This window comes from Hemitrygon akajei, chromosome 13, assembly GCF_048418815.1.
Source record: "Hemitrygon akajei chromosome 13, sHemAka1.3, whole genome shotgun sequence".
Classification (NCBI taxonomy): domain Eukaryota; kingdom Metazoa; phylum Chordata; class Chondrichthyes; order Myliobatiformes; family Dasyatidae; genus Hemitrygon; species Hemitrygon akajei.
Window position 1 is genome coordinate 26,390,286 of NC_133136.1, and position 20,711 is coordinate 26,410,996.

Sequence of the window (20,711 nt, forward strand, 5' to 3'; positions counted from 1 at the left end):
TTAACATTGCATTCTTGATACAGAACTGCTCCTCACTGGATGTATTTCTGTTTTTTCGCACCATTCTCTGTAAACTCTAGAGACTGTTGTGTGTGAAGATCCCAGGAGGTTAGCAGTTTCTGAGATATTTGAGCTCTACCCCATTTGGCACCAACAATCATCCTGTGGTCGAAGTCACTTAGTTCACATTTCCCCATTCTGTTGTTGGTCTGAGCAACAACTGAACCTCTTGACCATGTCTGCATGATTTTATGCATTTGAGTTGCTGCCTCATGTTTGGCTGGTTAGATATTTGCATTGTTAAACAGGTGTACCAGATAAAGTGGCCACTGAGTGTATTTTTCACTTCTTTCTGGTATTGTTCTGCAACGTCCTATGTACACAGTCAGCATTACTGATATCCTCTATCCACAGTTGGGCCCAGTTATCTCCATTTTACCCACTGTAGCTTTGTGACTTAGAGGATTGAGGGCCTCATTGCACTCAGCAATTGATCATTGAAGTTTGAAGGCTGGCGTTTGAGTGTAGCGCTGATGGAATTCTATATTGTTAAAACACCAATTTTTCAAATGAAATTCTAAATGTTAAACCCAGGGTGCATCTGCTTCTGTTAGTAAACAACACTTCAAAAAACTGGGGGAGCGGTGCAGTTATTTCTGGTGTTTATTTTTCAGTTAAGGGCTAAAAAGGGTCATCTCTCTATCTGTCCACCTCGCACAGCAAAGACAAGACAGGGAGCGACAGACTGGTAGGCCTGACATCAGTAGTGGGGTAAGTTACTGTAGGGGAATCCGAAGGTCAGGATTTACCAGCATTTGAATAGATAAGGACTAATGAGGGATCATCAACACAGCTTTCTGCATGGCAGATTGTGCCTGATAATCTTTGAAGTGCTAACCAAGAAGATTGATAAGGGCAGGAGAGTGAACATTGTCTCTATGGACTTCAGCACGGTCTTTGAAGTCCCGCATGGAAGATGGGTCTTTAAGTTTGTGCTACATGGGATCCAGGGAGAGGTAACTAAGCACATACATAATTTGCTTGTTGGTTGGTTAGGAGTTGAGGGTGTAGGACTGGAGGCTTGTGACTAGGATGTGTCATGGGATCAGTGCTGGACGTAACATTGCTCATCATTTGTATAGACTAGATGAGAATGTTAAGGCATATGAATGGCAAATGACATAAGTGTGAGGTATTGCATTTTGGAAAGTCAAATCAAGTTGGGGATTTCACAGTGAATGGCTGGGCCTGGGGACTGTTGTGGACCGCAGGGTACAAGCACCTTGTTGGCATTGGTGGAATTACACATAGACAGGAAGGTGAAGGAAGTGTTTGGCACTTTGACCTTTAGTTAGGGCATTGAGTATAGCAGTTAGCACATTAGGATGCAGTTACAAGACACTGGTGAAGTGGCTTCTGGAGTAGTGTGTACAGTTTTGGTTAACTTGTTATAAGAGAAACATCATGAAGCTGGAGATAATGACTATTCATTGTTACGTTGCCATTTATGGGAACCTGCTCTATTCAGATAGGAGTTGTATCTCCCATTTTATAATCATGACTACACTTCAGAAGAGTAAGTCCTTCTGACTATCATTGTCATCAGCAGTTTGAAAAGGAAGACACTGGTTATGATCTGAAATTGACAAGTCACTGTTCAGCCTGAAATGTTGCGAATTGCCTACAATTTTACTCTGTTGTCTCCACTCCTTTAATTTTTTTAACCCACTCCCACTTTGATATCTGATACTTTTGCTTATCACTGAAGTTCAGTGTAACCTCAGAGGAGAACCACTCCACTTGATTAAGCACGACATTACATTTTGGGCCCAACACCAAGTTTATCTGTTTCAGAACTGAATTTTTTTGTCAAACAGCTGGGGCTAATGATTGTGCTTTTCCTATTTCAAACTGCTCCAAACCATTTTTGTTTCTTAACTTGTCCTTATTTCTATCCTCCTTTGTCTTGCATTGTAGCTTAATCTCACCTACTTTCTACGTTATCGTAGGACCAGTTGGGCCAAATGGCCTGATTTCATTCTCTGTTACTGACGGTCCCATTCTCTGAATTTGTACACATGACTTGTTAATATTTCTAACTTTTTCCAATTTTGATTAAATTGATCTGAGATGTTTCTCTTTCTGCAGAAATTACTCAAAGCTACCTGATGCAATAGCATCATTTTTAGCATTTTCTATTTTTCAGATTCAAAGTACATTATTATCAAAGTATGTATACAGATTACAACTTTTAAGGTTCATCCTTCTGCAGGCAGCCACAAAACAGAAACACCATGGAACCTGTTCAAGAAAACATCAAATACCCAATGCACGATAAAAACACCGAATTGTGCAAACAGCAAAGAGTGAGCGAGCATCACTTAGAATATCAAATGTCCTGTAGTATTCCGTTCAGTAATTTTGATAATTTGCATTATTTTGTCTTGAAGTGCATAGAACATGGAGCCACAATGTCCATGCAGCTGTGCTGCCAATCTAAACTAATGCATTTTGCCTGCACAAGATCCTTGTTCCTGTTTTGTGTGTGTCCAAACGCTTCTTAACCATCGTTAATTGTTCCATTTCACACTTCTTTACAGAAGTTGCCTGCTGTGTTTCCATCATTACAATTTGAAGTTGAGTTTATTGTCGTTTGCAGAAGTACAGTTCAATGAAAGCCTCACTTGCAGCAATTAAGTCAACGCTTCAAAAGGAACTTAGGCTACGTCCACACTACGCCAGATAAATCCGTAACTGAAGCTTTTTCTCTTCGTTTTTACCCTCTGTCCACACTAAAATGACGTTTTCATCCCCCGAAACCAGAGCTTTTCAGAAACGCTTTCCAGGGTGGGTAGTTTTGAAAACACGGCTTGGGCAGATCAGTGTGCACGGGGTAACCGGAGAAATCTGAAAATGCTGTCAGAAGGTAGCGCGCCATTTCATGGTTTTCTTTGACACAACCTAACAATTTCGGAACAGATGGCAACGAGACTGAAGCCAGAAGAGTTAGAAATGTACTCACCAAATACTTTGACCCATAACTTGCTGAATAAATAAGTATACTCACTTTGTTCTGTTTTCTGACCTTGCTCGTATGAAGGTGGTTTACCTATTTATGCAAGTACTTCTCTGACAATAGATGTGTAACAGCCTAATGTAACATTGTATGGAAATACAGGATAATACTGATGCAGACATGTTTTACACATTTAACAAGGTGCTTTATTAATGTAGCAGAGTTAGTCAGTTTTTCAATGTTCGTCATCAGCCATATCATACAGTCCGTGAATTCCCTGTGGGTCGCCTCCATATGCTTCAGTATTTTTTTTACTTTTAAATCCTCCTGCGCGAGAGCTAACAGCTGCCCGTTGTTTAAGTTTTTCCAGTCTGTAACTGAACAAACACGCACTTACATTGCGAGATTTGACACCAAACATGTCACTTGTTTTCGGTAGATGTGTCCTGCGCATGCGCAGTAGGAGGAGATTCGCTGAAATCTCCGTTTCAACGTGGACGGAAATATTTTTTAAAAAGCATAGTGTGGACTCCTATCGTTTTTACGCGAAACCGGCATTTTCAAAATTATCCAGTCTACTGTAGATGTAGCCTTTATGGCTCTAAGCAATTTTGAATTATTCCGAGGTTGTGAAAGTTACAAATACAAATGATTCCAATAATTTAAAAGCCTGCTTCAATAATCTAGATATTGACAGGTGTTGCACTAGGGTACAGAATTGTTAATTTTCTTGTAGTTTACCTTTCCTATGCTTGCTTGTATTTTTTATGTAGTCACCTACAGTATATCCATGTAATTGTTCAGTGAGTTTTCCCAGCAATTACTGCACAGCTGCTTCTATATTTTTCTAGAAGTTTCTTAGTAGCAGGTGTCAAACCACTTGAATCTGGCTATTTTATAGGTTAATGGCTATCCCTGGAATTTTTATTATCTATTCTTGAGCATAAGACAATCACAACTGCTTTTTCCCTGTGTTTCTTTGTTCTTATAACACTTAAGAAAAATATCTGTTAGCAACAAGTTTAATGCCTCATTCTTGATTTCTGAAGAACCTTGGCATCACACAAGCTGTTCCAATATTTTCTTGTCGCCAGAAATCTATTCAGAAACCAGATTTTTTAGAAAGTAAAGACACAACAGGTCAAGCAGCATCCATACATAATTGGAGTTTCCACTTCTGATTTTGACCTAATTGAATGATTTTTGTGTTCCAGGGCATTTTTCTGGTTGCTTTCCTTGCTGTTGTCTTCGTTAGTGTGGTTTATTGCTGTAAAAGTTAGCAATGAGAAGGATGCCAGACTACAGAAATCCCTCATCATCTTTGGTGTGATGTTCTCTGTAATTCTGCAGGAAGTCTTCCGGTTTGCTTACTACAAGCTCTTGAGGTATGTCTGTTCTGAAAATTATTATGCCCATAATCCCACGTGCTGAACTGATAGTTTCATACTATTGTGTAAATATTTTAAGGATGTTAAGGTATAAGCTTGATTTCTAGAACTTATGTTCAGAATCTATTTGTACTCACTTTTGAGGTTTGAGTAACCAGGTGAATCCTTTTGGCAAATTATAGTACAAATTGTGACAATACACCTTTAGAAATAATTAGCCCTCCTGACGAATCGTCCTAAGGATATCCTGCAATGCTTGCAATAAATTTGAAGATCTTGGAAAACCAAAAAGAAATTGGTGCAATTTTGCTATCTGACACCATTTTGACAATGGTTTTAATATAGCCCTCTCATAATTTGGGTCATTAATGGAATTGTGAACATGATGTTGTCAGATATTTTTAACTCTGCTATCTGTCAGCTAAATTTGAGCTCCTTGTTTATCCTTCTGTGATTATGAGAGTCTTAGACGTGTAATTAATCTCCACCGTCATGTATTAATGAGCTGGACTATTTTGTAACAGCTCATTTCCAGTCCATGTAACAGGTCTACTCTTCTGTGTTGCGTTATCTGATTGGGGATAAGGAAGCAGACTGTAGGATGTTAATCTGATGATTGTGGTGTGGGTGACAATGGATTGAGTACTAACAAATTACAATAAAAATTTAAATTAAGTAAGTAGTGCACTACTTTGATTAACATTTTAGGAACAGCTTCTTCCCCTCTGCCATCAGATTTCTGAATAGACAATGAACCAACCCATGAGCACTATTTCAGTCATCTCCAATGGGATCCCATCACCAAGCACATCTTCTCACTCCCCTCTCCTCTTCTCTTTATGCAACGATCACTTTCTCTGTGACTCTCTTGTTTGGTTATCCTCACCATTCCCCTCCAGCCATTTATCCTTCCAACCACACTGAGTGCTTCATCTCCTCCTTCACCTGCATTCAGGGCCCTAAACAGTCCTTCACATGTGAAGCCATCAGTATCATTTTTTGAAAGTAGGAGAAAATCTGCAGATGCTGGAAATCTAAAGCAGCACTCACAAAATATTTGAGAAAATCAGCAGGTCAGGCAGCATCTATGGAAAAGTGTAAACAGTCTTCTCCTGAAAATGGTTCTCAGCCCAAAACGTCAACTGTTTACTCTTCTTCATAGATGCTGCCTGACCTGCTGAATTCCTCCAGTGTTTTGTGTGTGTTGCAGTGTCATTTATTGCATGCAGAATTCCCAGTGCAGCCTCTGCATTGGTGTGACCCAACGCAAGTTAGGGGTTCATTTTGTTGAGCTCCTTTGCTCTGTCTGTGGTAACAACCAGGATCTCCCGATGGCCTACCATTTTAATTCCTCCTTCCCATACGGACTGGAAGTCTGTAATGTGGTGTATGGCAGGGGCTAGTGCTGGAACCTTTGTTTCTCATATATATATATATATATATAAATGACTTGCAGGTATCACAAAAATTGGTGCAGTTTTAGATAGTGAAGAATGTTGACTAAAGATACCAGTGGGACATACTAGTGCTGGAATGTTGGGTAGAGCAGTGGCAGATGGAACTTTAATCCAGAGTTTTGAAGTTATGCACTTTGGAACATCAGATTCTGGTGTTAAGTGGCAGTGACCTCCAGTGCCTTGATGTGTAGAGGGACCTTGCAGTGCTAATCTAAGTCCTGAAAGTGGTGACATGTATGGATAGGGTCAGGAAGAAGGCTTCTGTATAAGAATTATTATGGCAAGTTGCAGCTGTATAAAAATTAGCTTAGACTGCGTTTAAAGAGCAAACACGAGGAAATCTGCAGATGCTGGAAATTCAAACAACAACACACACAAAACGCTGGTAGAACACAGCAGGTTAGGCAGCATCTATAGTGAGAAGCGCTGTTGACGTTTCGGGTCTCGGCCAAAACTGCGTTTGGTGTGTTGTGTACAGTTCTGCCCATCACACTGCCAGAAGAAAGTGGAAGCAAAAGAGAGAGCATGGAAGAGATTCACCAGAATGTTGCCCTGAATGGAGTGAGTCCTGATGAAGGGTCTTGGCCCGAAATGTGGACAGCGCTTCTCCCTATAGGTGCTGCTTGACCTACTGCATTCCACCAGCATTTGTGTGTGTTGCCTGAATGGAGTCTCTTGTTATAAGGAGACATTGCAGAGACTGGGCTTATCTTTAATGGAGATTAGAAGGCTGATGGTTTTATAAAATTATGGAGGTATAGATGGATTAGATTCAGTCTTTTTTCCCAGAGTAAGAGGGCACAGGTTTAAGGTGAAAGGGCCAACATTTAAAGGAGATCTGAGAGTTAAGTTTTCCTACACAGATTGTGGTGGTTATTTGGAAAGAGCTGCCAGAGGAGGTGATAAAGATGGATATAATAACAACGTTTAAAAGGCATTTGGACAGGAATTTAGATAGAAAATGGTGTAGGAGGATACAGGCCTAATGTGGGCAAGTGGAACCAGAGCAAATAGGCATCATAGTCAATATGGGCAAGGGACCAGGGGGTGCCATGAGAGTCCAGTTCTGTGCTGTTCCCTCCTCCATGTGAGCTTATAAGCTATCTAATGGATCTTTGCAAAGAGTTAATTGTTCTTCTACATCAGGATCATAATTTACTGATTCCCACACTGCCATATAGAAGATAAATTGTTTCTAGAGTAAATAGATTTAAATTTGTGCAATAGGTGTGTAAGGCTCGTTATCAATTGTCTTGATATCTATTATACAGTAAGACAGTTTGTTGCAGTTTCACCATTATTTATGTAAGGGGTTCCTTCTTTTATGTTACTGCGTATGTTAATCAAAATGGCTTCTTTGTTATGCTAACTGGTGAGAGAGTGCTTTCTCTTGCAGCTTGTTTGGGTTATAATTACTGATAACGAGAATTGTATTTGGTTGTTAACCAATTGGGATAGATGTTATTCTTTCTTGTGGGTCTGTAAGCTAGTGTTGCGCGGGGCTTTGAAGGAGACGGCACGAGGGGTTAGAGGGAGAAGACATGATGTTGTAAGCTGGGCGACGGAACGGCCCCTGAGCAGGGGGGTCCAAGGCCCAGGGTTTTCGGTGAGGAGAGGAGACGAGGACAGATTCGTGTCGAGTGTCTGGTCGACCACTGTTGTTGGTCCCAGGCGGCTGGTCGAGGAGGTTGGAGGGGATTGAATGATAGCAAGAAGACTTTGTTAACTGAGCTCCAACGGTTGTGCACGAAGTGGTTGACTTTGATAAGTTTGGCACCGTTTACTTTTCCTTTTATATTGTATCTCTGTTAAGTACATAGTTCCAGTAAGATTTATAAAGTGTAATTATTTAATCGCATATGGCGTACTGTCTGTTATTTGGTGTGATGGGGACATCACACAGCATCCACACAAGCTGATTACCCAGTTTGGCGGGACCGAAGGCTGCTTCCCCTAGACGGAAGCGAGCTGAGTGACCTTGAGGCTTACCGGGGGCTACATTTATTTTGCTGTGGGATTGAAGTTGAGGGGTACCTCAGTGCTTGCTATGAACTCAGCATCTACAGCTGGGATGAAATTTGAACTTTGGCAGGATTTATTTTAGCGGAAAGTAACTAAGAATCTATCACAAGGCAAATTCTACATTACTGCCCATTCAATTTTCCCGAATAATTGAGAACTGAGAAGTGTGTATTTGTTTTCCACAGATATTTACTAGAATTTTTTGAAACTTTGCCAGTGCTATAGAATTAGAGTTATAGAACATAGAACAGTACAGCACAGCTCAGGAACAAGCCCTTTGGCTGACAGTATTGTGCTGAACCAGCTAAAAAGCAGATCAAAAACACTCAAACACTAATTCCTCCTACCTATATAATGTCCATATCCCTCCATCTTCCTCACATTCATGAACCTATCCAGTGTATTTGCCTCTGCCACCATACCAGGCAGCACATTGCGTGCAGCCATGACTCTCGTGAGTAAAAAAACTTAACTCTCACATTCCCCTTGAAGCTTCCCCCTCTCACCTTCAAGGCATGCCCTCTGATACTAGTCATTTCAACCCTGGGAAACAGATGCACCCTGTCTACTCTATCTTTGCTTTTCATAATCCTATAAACCTGTATCAGATCTCCCCTCAACTTCTGCTGCTCCAGAGAAAACAAACCAAGATTATCCAGCCTCTCGTGATAGCACCTGGCCTCTAATCCAGTCAGCATCCTGGTAAACCTCTTCTGCACCCTTTCCAAAGCCTCAACACCCTTCTTATGGTATGGTGACCAGAACTGTATGCGATACTCCAGACGTGTCCTAACTAGAATTTTATAAAGTTGCAACATAACCTTTTGACTTTTGAACTCAATGGCGTGACTAATAAAAGCAGGCATTCCATAAGCTGCTTTAACCACCCTATCGACCTGTGTAGCCGCTTTCAAGGACCTATGAACTTGGATCCCAAAATCTCTGTGCTCAGCAACTGTTAAGGATCTTGTTCTTAAGGTGTCCTGCCTCTTTGTAGTTGCCCTACCAAGGTGAAACACCTCACGTTTATCAAGGTTAAACTCCATCTGCCATTTCTCTGCCCATATCGGCAACTGATCTATATGGCCCTGTATTCGTTGCCTGTCTTATACACTGTACACAACTCTACCAATCTTGGTATCATCCACAAACTTACAAACCCACCCATCTACGTTTTATCTAAAGTGGTAGCAGTGGAACTTGGGGGGGGGGGGGGGGTAAGCAATTCAAAAATCTATTCCCGTCACCTGCAAAAAGTTTGATTCACTAATAAGAAACTGGAACTCTGAGAGCTAATGAAGCACGATTTGTCATTATAATCTGTAAATGTTTACCCTCCATTTACTGCAAGTGTCTTTTCATTCCTTCCATGATTTCTCCTCTCAGGTCTCAATCATTTTGTTATTTCAATAAATATTTCTCTCAGATAGCCTGTTGAATGCCTTCTAACCTGCTTGTAGTGCCAGACTGCACTCATTAAACTGTAATTTTATCCTCCTCTATGTTTATTCCTTGTCTTTCTTTATTGTTTGACATTCAAGAAACAAGACAGAGAAACCACTCTGGTAACTACTTTGACATACAGTAGTTACCAGAGTGGTTCTCTGTCTTGTTTCTTGACTGTAGTTAATTTCTGTGTGACTTCTCATGTAACTTGTCCAAACTTGTCCAGCATACTCCTAGAAAATGTTTCCTCCTTTTCTTTTGAAACTTCAAAGTACGCTGCTGTGCTCCTATTCAAGCACAAGATCATGTAAAATGCTGATGATACTGTTTGCTTCATTTCAAAGCCATTCAGGCTGCCTGTTTGGAGTAAGGGCAAGGCTTCCTTGAGCAAAATATCAGGTGGATAGAATCCTTAATAAGTAAGATGATATGTGCTAATATCTTGAGTCAACAGCCTGTCAAAAGGCGGCACCATTAAAGAGTCATAGCGTCATGTAAAATACAGTGCAGAAACAGGCTCTTTAGCCCATCTAGTCCATGCTGAACCATTTAAGCTGCCTACTCCCATCGACCTGCACCTGAACCACAGCCCTCCATACCCCTGCCATCAATGTACCTATCCAAACTTCTGTTAAATGTTGAAATCGAACTTGCATGCACCACTCGCGCAAGCAGCTTGTTCCACACACTCACGACCCTCTTGAGTGAAGAGTTTCTCCTCATGTTCCCCTTAAACTTTTCACCTTTCACTCTTTACCCTTGATGTTTAGTGGAAAAAGCCTGTCTCTATTTACCCTATTTATACCCCCCATAATTTTGTATACCTCTATTAAATCTCCCCTCAATCTTCTGCTTTCCAAGGAATAAAGTCCTAACCTATTCAATCTTTCCTTATAACTCAGGTTCTCCAGTACTTGCAACGTCCTTGTAAATTTTCTCTGTACTGTTTCAAACTTGTTTATATCTTTCCTGTAGGTAGGTGACCAAAACTGCACACAATACTCCAAATTAGGCCTCATCAACATTTTTGCAACTTTCAACATGACATCCATTTCCTGTACTCAGTACTTTGATTTATGAAGGCCAATGTGCAAAAGCTTCCTTACAACCCTATCTACCTGTGCTGCCACTTTCAACAAATTATGGACCTGTATTCCCAGATCCCTCTGTCCTACCACACTCCTCAGTGCCCAGTTGCACTTGTCTGTATTAAATTCTATCTGCCATTTTTCCAGCTGGTCCAGATCCCGATAGTCTTTCTCGCTGTCAACTGCACCCCCGATCTTAGTGTCATCCGCCCAGCAAGTTTGCTGATCCAGCGAACCACATTATCATCTAGATTGTTGATACAGATTAAAATAACAATGTTCTGATTGCAGAGATTTCAGTTAAGATAGAGGGATGGAAAAGGAGGCCATATTAGTTAAAGAATTACAATTCTGAGAATGGATGATATACTTGAACAATCATTAAATAAATTTATGAGTTGAGCAAAAGATCCAAAAAAAAGCCATTCACATTGTTGGGAATGTACTGCAGACTACTTAGAATCAAGAGAACAAATCTGTAATCAGATTTCTGATATTGATTAACTACCAAGGTGGTGATATGAAAGTATTTGAAATTTCCCACATTTAACAGATGCATTCACTGTGAAACGTGTCAAATGCACAGATATACTAAATTGAATTCAGAAGAACTGTTTTAACTGGTACGTCGCAAGCCTTATAAGAAAGTGGACAATTCTGAATTTAATATCAGAGAATAAAGCTGGGACAGCATTCTTCTGGTACTTTCATAACTTAGATAGGCTTGTATAAGTATGGACAAGGAAAAAAATAGTAAAAGTTGCACAAAAGCACGAGGCTAATTTTGCTGAACCAAGGCATGATTTAGCAGAAGTGGTCTAGAAACAGCTGAGGGAAGGGAGGAACTAGAGAAAATGTGCTAGGTAAGCTAATAGTGCTTAAGGTTGACAGGAACCCTGAATCTGCTGGCCAGCCTCCTAGAACTATAAAGGAGGTGGCTGCAGAGAGAGAGGACACTTTGTTAAGAAGGCCAGAGAGGATTAGAAAGCTGTAAATGTAACACCACTGCTTGACAAAGGAGGAAGATAGAAAGTGGGGGGTAGGTGTCTATCGGAAACAATATAAACTGTCATTTAGAAAGACAGATTAAATTGGGGGGCAAAAGAAGCCATAACGTCATACAATCTCTCACTTGCCAACTTCCCTCAACATGTTTGTTAGAATTCAAGCAATTATGTGCTGTCTGAAACAGGCTCATTCCTTTCTTGCATACTCAATACTTCCCCCTACTGCAGACTTCAATTTAAACACTGTTTACAGATCATACCACAGCCTCATTCCAGACTATTCCAATGGACTGCTTTCTCCTTGTTCCCATCTGTACTTTTCAAACTCTGTATTTTGTGTATTCAGCTCTCTTTCCGTACTGACATCAGATCCTGCTGTTCAGGTTCTTCTCCGAAAGAAGGGTCATCCAACTAAAAAAAATTCTAACTCACAGAGCATTGTAATTTTGTAGGTAATTATAAAATTTTGACATGATCTGTTGGTAATGAAAGAGCTCCATTAGCCTAGCATTTTTTTTCAGTGTTGCTTTTGTGCACAGTATTTCTTGCCAAAGCTTGGGTAACAGCCAAGTAATACATATTTTTCATGGTGCTTTATACCTGTAGGTCGTGCTGAGGATTAGGGTTTGGGACACAGAATTAGTATTAACTATCTCACTACTATATTTCAGTTTTCAGCCTAAATGATGTGTTATTATGAAGTGTCTATGTTTGAGTAAATTGCTGGCATTTTCTGCCCTGTTCATGCATGGAAGTTGACTGTGAATGTGGTTCTTAAACACTACTGGAGCCACTGAATCTATAACCAGTGTACCAACTTTAAGGAGATGGTTTAAAGGAAATAAAATGATTTTACCTCAAAAATATGTTAAATACTTCTATGGCAGAAGTTTAATTACACAATTCACTTTTAATTTACTATAATTTTCACATGGCCTTGGTAATCTATTTTATCTCTTTTTGAAAAATGGTTTTACTAAGCAAAGTATAAGAAAATAAGTTTAAATTTTAAGCTACTTGAGTTATGTTTCTACAGTACAGTATTTAACTTAAGAAGATTAAGCAAATTAGATGAAAATAAAAAGTGTTTGTTTTTTATCTTCCCATAATGGATTTTTATTTAAATCTGTATATCTTTTATTCCCTTTAGAAAGGCCAATGAAGGATTAGCGGCACTAAGTGAAGATGGAAAGTCACCTTTATCAGTTCAGCAAATGGCCTATGGTGAGCAGTAATTTTATTGCAAAAAAAAATACCAGCACCTGCAATTGTTAATACTACTTGTGTTAAGTCGGATGTTATAAACAAACTTAAGCCAAATTTCAGTCAAAGCTCCTGAGATTTAAGGAGCACTTATTTATTGCCAGTGAAGCAGTGTTCCTTCAAAGCTCTTAAGTTAAGTTACAGCTTCGTATGTGGGTGCTGTGCATTAGAACTTATATACCCAGAACTGAGAATGTAGATTAAGAAAAATATTAAAGTATGCAAACAGTTGGTCCTTGAACCCAGTTGCTCCTACGCATTATCTATTGGAATCATTGAGGTGAGGGGCGTAATAATTGCTGGCCGCAGCTGCTGATTTTCATGTTAAGTTAGGACTCATTTCTGCATTTCTCCTTTCCATACTTTTTTTTAACATAGCAGAGGAGAATTAAGGTTTATGGAGAAAAGGCAAGCAGGTAGAGCTGAGTCCATGGCCAGATCAGCCATGAATCTTATTGAATCTTTGCCAGGAGCAGGCTCGATGGCAAAGATCCTCTATTCATGCTCCTATGTTCTTATTTAAGGACTTTTTGGAGCCGAAGCTTAACAAGATTTTTGGATCTGATGAACTGCATCCTAATTTCTAAAGGAAGTGACCTTTGAGATGGTGGATACTGTGATAGTATAATGACAAAACGCCACTGATTCTTGAACAGTCTTGGAGAACTGGAAAACAAATGTAAAACCAGTATTCAGGAAAGAAGGGGGACAGAAATTTGAAACTATAGGTCTATAGTCTAACATCTGGGATTTGAAAAAAGCTGGAATCTATTATTAAGGAGAGGAGAGCAGGTCATTTAGAAAACCATAAAACAATCAAAGCAGAGCCAAAGTAGTTTTATGTAGGTAATTTTGTAAGAATAAAGTGAAACCAGTTGATGTACTTAGATTTCCAGAAGGCATTTAATAAGATGCCACATAAAAGGCTGAACAAGATAAAAGCACATAGGTTTTGGGATTAGTTTAGTATTATGAATAAATTAAAGGTTAACAGAAAACAATATCAAGATAAATGCATAATTTTTGGATTGGCGATCAATAGTCAGCTGGGCCCTCAATTATTTATTATTTATATTGATGATTTTACTAGAGGGAGTAAGTGTCATGGAGTTCCTATAATTTTATCAGATTATTTCTGAGTGGAATTAAATAAAAATGACAGATGTGTGATTTATGTAATCTTTCATTTGTTTTTAAAATGTTGGTACTTAGTTCACAATAATATCTCACATAGCAATCTAACATTGACTTGATAACTTGTGGTAGTGAAGGTTATGACAAAGGTGCCAAGGAGTACATGTCTGCTTTCCCTGAGAAAATGGCGCAAGGTCAGCTCTTTTGTAGTGAGAAACGTTATCACTTCCTGCAGTAAACCTGTGCAGCAATTTTTTGATGACTGCCATTATTTCTCATTATATTTGTGTGTGTGTAATATGCAAAGTTATAAATTAAATTTTGTATTTTTGTGTCTTCAGTGGCAGGGCTTGGATTTGGAATAATGAGTGGTGCTTTCTCTGTTGTCAACATACTTGCAGGCTCTGTGGGACCAGGAACTGTGGGAATCTTTCATGATTCTCAGTATTACTTCCTAACATCAGGTAATTTTTATAATTTCAATCAACTGGTGTTACTTTAAGAAAAACAACTCTTGCTTGCTTCTTAGAAATGTTTTATTGGATATTGAAAATTAATGAAATAAATTATTTAAAAATACTGTTCCAATCTATTCCAATAGCCAGACCTATTAAAATAGTTGGGAAAGCATTGGAGATGAAAGTTGTAAGGAGCCTGGATGAATACCTTAGGAAATCATGAATGCTAACTTTGTTAGAAGAGATTGCCACACACACGTTCATGTAGGTATCACTAATGCAACACTGATAAATTAGTATGCCATATTATTTGTGTACTTCCAAGCTTCTGATCTTTGCTATCTAGGAGAGTGTGTGCAAAGGTCCAGACAATGCAATTGTAGTTATATCATCCTTAATTTTTAGGTTGGTTGACATGACATTACCATGAAGTGGTGTTTTCTTTGTATAAATTTCATGGACTAACGTAGCATTAGTACTTCCCTGTTTATATGTTCTGACAGACATATTTGAAGTTTCCTAGGGCATTTCTTCTTTGACAGTTACAGCTGATGAATCCAGATTTGCTAATCCGTTAGGATTCTCCTGGAGTTTCCAGCGATCGTTTATTGGCCGGGACTCCTCTGGAATTAACCCTAAGAACAAGATCATAGGCACTTTTATCAGATACAATTTTGTTAAAGATGTTTTGACATTTTCTTAGGTAGTTATTGAAAATATGGATCGTAGGGAAGTGCAGGAGAGGTTGCTTGACCCAAAATCATCCACTCAGTAGTGAAGAGTTTGCTCAGTTTCTTACTGGTATAAGGAGGGGCAGTGACAGTGCATGCCAAGATAGGATGGATGGGCAGATAAGTAAAACATAAACAAAATTTGACAGCAGGTCCGGTTTAAGTAGGTGATCAAAACTTTGGCTGAAGAGGAAGGTTTTTAGGAGCAGTGGTGAGGTTAGGTGTGGTTGTAATTTTACAGTTTAGGGACTTGACAGCGAGAAATGCAGCTACTAGAATGGGAGATGAAAACTGGGGCTGCACAAGAATTCAACGAGTACAGAAAACTTGGAGAGCTGCTGAGGTGGAGAAAGTTAATGAAAAAGAGGAAACAGTACATTTGAGAAGATGGCGGCGCGATGCAGCACGCAGCGGTCACTCCAGGATGAATATCTGTTACCTGTCAAGTAGGATGCCGTGTACAATCCTGATTTGATGGTGACGGACGTGAGAAGCATGGAGGAACATCTGGTGAAACTTCTGAAATGCCTGTTTCGCTGCTGCTGCTACTATACAATCGAAAAATCTCCAGAGAAGAAGGCCCTGAATCCTTGGCTTTGCCTGTTGCTTGGCGGCTGGGGCCGGGGTCGAAGTTCTCGGCAGAGATGGTGCTTGGTGTCGGAGGCTCGGAAGTTTTCAGACGGACTCAAAGTTGGCTGTGGTTGAGTGCTTCCAGGGTGCTGCATTGGCAAGTTTGTGGTGCTGGAGGTTCATGGCAGGAAGAGTTTTTCTTCCTTCTACCGTCTGCGTGAGATGATGGGCTATCTGGGACTTCGAGACATTTTTTTACCGTGCCCATGGTCTGTTCTTTATCAAATTACGGTATTGCTTTGCCCTGTTGTAACTATATGTTATAATTATGTGGTCTTTGTCAGTTAATCTTGGTCTGTCTTGTGTTTCTGTGATATCATACTGGAGGAACATTGTATCATTTCTTAATGCATGCATTACTAAATGACAATAAACGAGGACTGAGTGTCCTCATAATCTAATCTAATCTGTATTTACCATTTTTCATTTCTTGCATGGGATGTAAGCGTTGCTGAAAATGGTGAAGCCTTAGGGCTGCAGCGCTGCATACAAATAGCAGCGGTGAGCCATGCTTCTGTGAAGCAAAGTACACAGCAGCGGAGGTGAAGTTTGCTTTATGATAAACTTGTCATGGTGCTCCGACGTGGCAGTTCTGTCTCAATCCTGCTTACCTGAACTGGAGTATCTCGCAATTAAATGTCATCCATTTTATCTGCCAAGTGAGTTTTCCATCAACATCCTGGTAGTGGTGTACATTCTACCTCAGGCCAACTTCACACAGGTGCTGGAGGAGCAGAGCACCGTGATCAGCAGTCATGAAGCAGCACGCCTGGACGCCTTCCCTATCATTGCAGGGGATTTCAAGCAGGCCAGCTTGAGGAAGTCTCTGAATAACTGCCACCAACATGTTACCTGTGGAATCAGAAGAGCCAACACGTTTGACCAACATTATACCACCATCAAGAACGCTTACAGTGAATCCCACACACACACTTTGGTAAGTCCAATCACCTGGCTATTCTACTCCCAGCATATAGGCAGAGACTAAAGATTGCAGCACCTTTGAAGTGCACCAAGAAGGTACGGTCAAGGTATGCTTTGAGTCAGTGGACTGGATAATATCTTTGAATCTGAATGAATTCGCCACAGTTGTCATCAACTTTGTCAAAATCTGTGTGGATGAGCGCGTGCCTTTGAGAACGTATTAAATATACCCAAACCAAAAGCTATGTATGAACCAAGAGATTTGTAGTCTTCTGAGAAGCTAGATCCGTGGCATTCACGACCAGTGATCCAGAACTATACAAGAAGGCTATTTTAAGGGTGCCAAAACAATTCCGATTGAAGTTAGAGACTGAATCAGATGTATGTCTGCTCTGGCAGGGTTAGCAGGCCATTACTTCCTACAAAGTGAAACCTAAAATCATGACTGTATGTGATGCTGCACTCCCAGATGAGCTCAATGCCTTTTATGCTTTGAAGGGGAGAATAAAACTATTCCTGTCCAAATCCCTGCAGCATCCGGTGACTCTTGGATGCTGATGTCAGAGCATCTTTCAAGAAGGTGAACCTTGCAAAGCGTCAGAACCTGATCATGTACCTGGTAGGGCACCAAAAACCTGTGCCAACTATCTGGCAGGAGTTCTTAAGGACATCTTCAGTCCCGCACTGCTGCAGTTGGAGTTTCTCACTTCAAGAGGATGACAATCATATCAGTGCCCAAAAAGAACCCAGTGAGCTGCCTCAATGACTGTCGCCCAGGGGCACTCCTATCTACTGTGCTAAGTGCTTTGAGAGGTTGGTCATGGTCAGAATCAACTCCTGCCTAAGCAAGGACCTGGACCCATTTCAATTTGCCTATTGCCACAAGTCGAGGGAACACACACCAGTCCTCATTGAGGGATCAGTTCCTGGATGTCAGCATCTCTGGGGATTTATCCTGGGCCCAACATGTTGATATAATTCCAAAGAAGGCACGACAGCAGCTATATTTTATGAGCATTTTGAGGAGACTTAGTATATCACCAAAGACTCGTAAATTCCAAAGCATTCTAACCGGTTGTATCACTGCCTGGTATGGAAGGGCCATTGTACAGGATTGGAAAAAGATTCAAAATGTTGAGAACTCAGCCAGCTCCATCATGGGGCAATAACCTCCCCAGCATTAAGGATGCTTTCAAAGGTGATGCCTCTAAAAGGCGACATCCATCATTTAAAAAAACCCCATCACCCAGGACATTCCCTCTTCTCATTGCTACCATCATGGAGGTGCTTTAGGGGTCTGAAGACACACACTCAATGTTTCAGGAACACTTTCTTTCCCCCACCATCAGATTTCTGAATAAATAAATATCAGCTCACTATTTATTTGCTCTTTTTTCATTACTTATTTAATTATATCTATATATCTATCTACCTATTGAAATTTATAGTTTTTATTATTATAAGACCATAGGAGCAGAATTAAGCCATTCAGCCCATCGAGTCTACTCTGTCATTCCATCATGGCTGATCTCAGATCCTGCTCAACCCCATACACCTGCCTTCTCACCATATCCTCTGATGCCTTGCCCAATCAGGAAACTATCAACTTCTGCCTTAAATGTACCCATGGACTTGGCCTCCACTGCAGTCTGTGGCAGTGCTTTCTATAGATTCACCACTCTCGCGAAAAAGAAAATCCTCCTTACCTCTGTTCTACAATGTCGCCTCTCAACTTTGAGGCCATGTCCACTAGTTCTGGATGCCCCCACTACAGGAATCCTCTCCACATCCACCGTACCTAGTCTTTTCAACATTTGGTAGGTTTCAATGAAATCCCTCTGCATTCTTCTAAATTCCAGTGAGTACAGGCCCAATGCTGCCAAATGTTCCCCATATGTTAACCCGTTCAATCCTGGAATCATCCTCCTGAACCTCCTCTGGACTCTCTTCAGTGACAACACACCCTTTGTGAGATATGGGACCCAAACTGTTGACAGTACTCCAAGTGCAGCCTGACTAGTGTCTTATAGAATGTCAGCATTGTCTCCATGCTTTTATATTCTATTTCCCTTGAAATAAATGCCAAAAACACATTTGACTTCTTTACCACAAACTCACTCTGTAAATTAACCTTCTGTGAGTCTTGCACGAGGACTCCTAAGCCTCTCTTCACCTCTGATGTTTGAACCTTCTCTCCATTTAGGTAATAGTCCACACTATTGTTCCTTTTATCAAAATGCATTATCATACATTTCCCAACACTGTACTCCATCTGCCACTTTTTTGCCTATTCTTCCATTATGCCTAAATCCTGCTGCAATCACATTGTTTCCACGGCACTACATACCCCTTCACCAATCTTTGTATCAACTACAAACTTTGCCACATAGCTGTCAATTCCATTATCCAAATCATTGACAAACAATGTGAAAAGTAGCAGTCCCAGTACTGACTCTTGAAGAACACCACTAGTCACTGGCAGCCAAACAGAAAAGTTCCCCTTTATTCCCACTTGCTGCCTCCTGTCTGTCAGCCATTCCACCATCTTCCTTGTAACACTGTAGGATTTTATCTTGTTGAGCAGCCTCATGTGCGGCACCTTATCAAATGCCTTCTGAAAATCTAAGTAAATGACATCCACTGCCTCTCCTTTGTCCATCCTGTTTGTTACTTCCTCGAAGAACCCTAACAGATTTGTCAGGCAAGATTTCCTTTCATAGAAACCATGCTGACTTAGACTTATTTTATCATTAGTTTCCAAATATACTGAAACCTCATTCTTAATAATACACTCCAACACTTCCCCAACCACTGAGGTTAGGCTAACTGGTCTATAATTTCCTTTCTTCTGCCTTCCTCCCTTCTTAAAAAGTGGAGTGACATTTGCAATCTTCGAGTCCTCCGGGACCATGCCAGAATCAAGTGGTTCTTGAAAGATCATGATCAATATGTCTGTTACCTCTTCAGCAATCTCTCTCAGGACTCTTGGGATGTAATCCATCTGGCTCAGGTGACTTATCCACCATAAGACCTTTGAGTTTGCCAAGCACATTTTCCTTTGTAATAGGAATGGCACTCACTCCTGCTCCCTGACACTCGCGGACTTCTGGCACACTGGTAGTGTCTTCCACAGTGAAGACAGATGCAAAGTATCCATTAAGTTCATCTGTCATTTCCTTGTCCTTCATTACTACTTCACCGGCATCATTTTCCAGTGGTCCAATATCAACTCACACCTCCCTTTTACTCTTTACATAACTGAAAAAACTTTTAGTATCCTGCTTTATATAATTAGCTAGTTTGCCCTCATATTTAATCTTTTCCCTTCTTATAGCTTTTTTTAGTTGCCTTTAGTTGGATTTTAAAAGCTTCCCAATTATCCAACTTCCCCCTCACTTTTGCTACCTTGTCTGCCTTTTCCTTGGCTTTAATGCAGTCCTTAACTCCCCTTGTCAGCCATGGTTGTCTAGCCCTGCCATTTGGGAACTACTTCTTTTGTGGGACATATCTGTCCTGAGCCTTGTGAAAAGCCATCTCTGCTCTGCCATCATTCTCGCCGGTATCCTGCTCCAGACCACCTGGGCAAGCTCCACTCTGTAATTTCCTTTATTCTATTGCGATGCTGGTACATGCGACTTATGCTTCTCCCTCTCAAATTGTAGTAGGCATTCAATCATATTATGATCACTGTTTCCTAAGGGTTCCTTTACGTTAAGCTCCCTAATAAGATCTGGGTTATTACACAACACCCAATCTAAGATAGCCTTTCTCCAACTAGGCTCAAGCACAGTCTGCTCTAAAAAGCCACCTTGTAGGCATTCAACAAACACCCTCTCTTGCAATCTGACACCCATCTGATTTTCCCAGTCCCTTGCATATTGAAGTCACTCATTACAATTATGTCATTATCCTGATTACATGCCTTTTCCAGCTCCCTTTGCAATCTCAATCCCATATCTTGGCTACTATTTGGAGGCCTGTGTATGATTCCCATTATGTTTTTTTAATATATTTTATATATTTAGGACTTTATTCCCTGGAGCGTAGAAGAATTTGATAGAGGTATATAAAATTATGACGTGTATAGATAGAGTGAATGCAAGCAGGCTTTTTCCACTGAGGCTAGGGGAGAGAAAAACCAGAGGAC

General features: G+C 40.4%; 1 protein-coding gene across 1 annotated transcript in view; it reads left to right on the top strand.

Moving 5' to 3' along the window:
• Positions 1-20,711, top strand: part of LOC140737713 (gamma-secretase subunit Aph-1b-like) — a 45,456-nt gene that overhangs the window by 12,506 nt on the left and 12,239 nt on the right. The window contains exons 2-4 of the mRNA XM_073064276.1: positions 4,231-4,401; positions 12,575-12,648; positions 14,163-14,285. Coding sequence (XP_072920377.1) covers positions 4,231-4,401; positions 12,575-12,648; positions 14,163-14,285 — 368 coding nt within the window. The remainder of the gene's footprint in view (positions 1-4,230; positions 4,402-12,574; positions 12,649-14,162; positions 14,286-20,711) is intronic.